General features: G+C 55.9%; 1 protein-coding gene across 1 annotated transcript; it reads left to right on the plus strand.

The window, feature by feature from the left end:
• Positions 1–1,137: 1,137 nt before the first annotated feature.
• Positions 1,138–1,479, plus strand: GCG54_00012994 (uncharacterized protein; the record flags this gene model as incomplete). Its single annotated transcript, XM_045412857.1, has 1 exon — positions 1,138–1,479. The coding sequence occupies one exon, from the start codon at positions 1,138–1,140 to the stop codon at positions 1,477–1,479; it is 342 nt and encodes a 113-aa protein (XP_045267515.1).
• Positions 1,480–1,983: the final 504 nt, after the last annotated feature.

A 1,983-nucleotide genomic window follows, 5' to 3' on the forward strand; every position in this document is an offset into this window, starting at 1 on the left:
GCCCCTGTTGCTGGTCTCCCTCTCCATTCCTTCGTTCCGCCAAGCGGTGGAACTCCGACGCCTCCCCTGCCGATTGTGCCCGGTGTGCCGTCAAAAGCGCGGTGGAGATGGACGGCCCTGCATTTCACAGTGTTTCCAGAAGCCCAGCGCCCCAGACGACGGGACAGCACGCCTGCCACCTGCCACCAATTTACACCACAGTTTATCCATAACCCGCCGCTTGCGGTTGCGCTTGCGGGACCTAGCGAAATTCGCACAGCTCGCTTGCCAACTTTTCCCATGAGGCCATTGATTGGTGCTTCATGCTGCCAGTCTCATGGGTCGTGGACCCGGCCGGCAGGGAGAGCGACGAGGTTAGCCCTCCAGTTCTCTCGGCCGATTGGACACTGACACGGTCACTGACACTTGACAAAGATCAAAAATCCCCAGGGCTGCCAAAACATGCCTCCCCCTGCTTTGTCCAGCAGCGGATAAACTACCTCATCAGCAAAAGTGCGCGCAGAGTTGCATCTTCTCCGCACCGAGAATTGTTCTCGACGCGGAGCAAACCTTGGAGACCCCTGGCAATGAGCACAGAGCAGCTCCTGAGCTCTCCCCAACCGTACGAGGCGGGCAAAAAAAAAAAAAAAAAAAAAAAAAAAAAAAAAAAAAAAAACCACCACNAAAAAAAAAAAAAAAAAAAAAAAAAAAAAAAAAAAAAAAACCCAGCATCTCGAGGTCATGCGCCGTACCAGGCAAATCATCTTGGCCCGCCTGCCGATTAGCAACGCTTGAGGCTTGCAACCTGCATGCCCATGCGTCCGTCTGTGACTCTGCTGCTGCATCTGTGGCTGATCACTCCATGTCCAATCTGCGTTATCGTCGACACTGAGGTAGCTCGATAATTTACTTTTCACCGCCTCCAGCCCGTCAGTTGTCTATCGACTCCCGCGCCATGTCATGTCGTCGGCAACCGACCTGCTGTGCTTCGCCTGGAGACAAGATGAACCCGAGACTCCGTTAGTTCGTGGCGAATGAAGCAACCCACAGACCTGAAGACGAGCCTCGCGTGCTCCGGTAGCCGCACCAGAGCGCCCACGGAATGATGGGCCAAACCACAAAAAGAGTGGGAAAATACTTGTGTGCGCGCGATGGTCGATGGCGACGGCTACGGTGACGGCAACAGACACGGCGCCGCGCGCGTATGGATTGTCGGGCAGATCTCTCTCACCTGGGAACCCCCATGCCCTCTTCACCGCGTTCGGCCGCGGCGGCTCCCTCGCACAACGTTCAACGCACATATGCGGGTCAATGATGCGCACAGGGTTTCCCTTTTGCCCAGTCGCCAGCGCAGCCAATGGCCGTCGCGCCTTCAGCATCGCACACAGCGACCAGCCCGCGCTGAGAAATTTCTACCAGTTCGCCGTGACGGCCGAGGTGGAGACATGTCAGATCAGCTATCTGCAGGCCCGATTTCGATTTGAATCCGTCGCCCTTTAGTTGAGACTTTGACACGTCCTAAGTGTGGGCAGCTCTCTCGCGCCCAAATCAAAGCACCGGCTACCGTCGATCGGTCAAGACGGAGTGAGCGACGGCGTAGGCAGCAAGCGAGCCGTCTCGCATAACAACCCAAATGGTAACTATGCTGGCCCATCAGCGAGATAGACTATGGAACGTTGCGTTCCCTCAGCCACGGGCGACCGTCTGCGCCGCACGCTCTGTACCGAGAGCGAGGGAAACAAAAAAGTTTCGTGGCCCCAGCTTACCATATGCCGTTATCCAAATGAGATTGGACCCTGAGAGCCGTCGACGACTTGTCCCGGCGACCGAGGAGACAAGACAAAAGTCCGCGGTGTGATTGACCGAGTTTTCGCAGACAACAGGCAAAGAAGGTTATTTAAGAATAGAAACCCGCCTTGCCCTATCCGGCCTGGCGGTGATGACCTCGCATGGATAATGGTTGAGGCACTCATCTCAGAGAGCCTCAGGCCGCATGCCGTCATT

This window comes from Colletotrichum gloeosporioides (genome assembly GCF_011800055.1).
Source record: "Colletotrichum gloeosporioides strain Lc1 chromosome Unknown consensus_21, whole genome shotgun sequence".
NCBI classification, from domain to species: Eukaryota; Fungi; Ascomycota; class Sordariomycetes; order Glomerellales; family Glomerellaceae; genus Colletotrichum; species Colletotrichum gloeosporioides.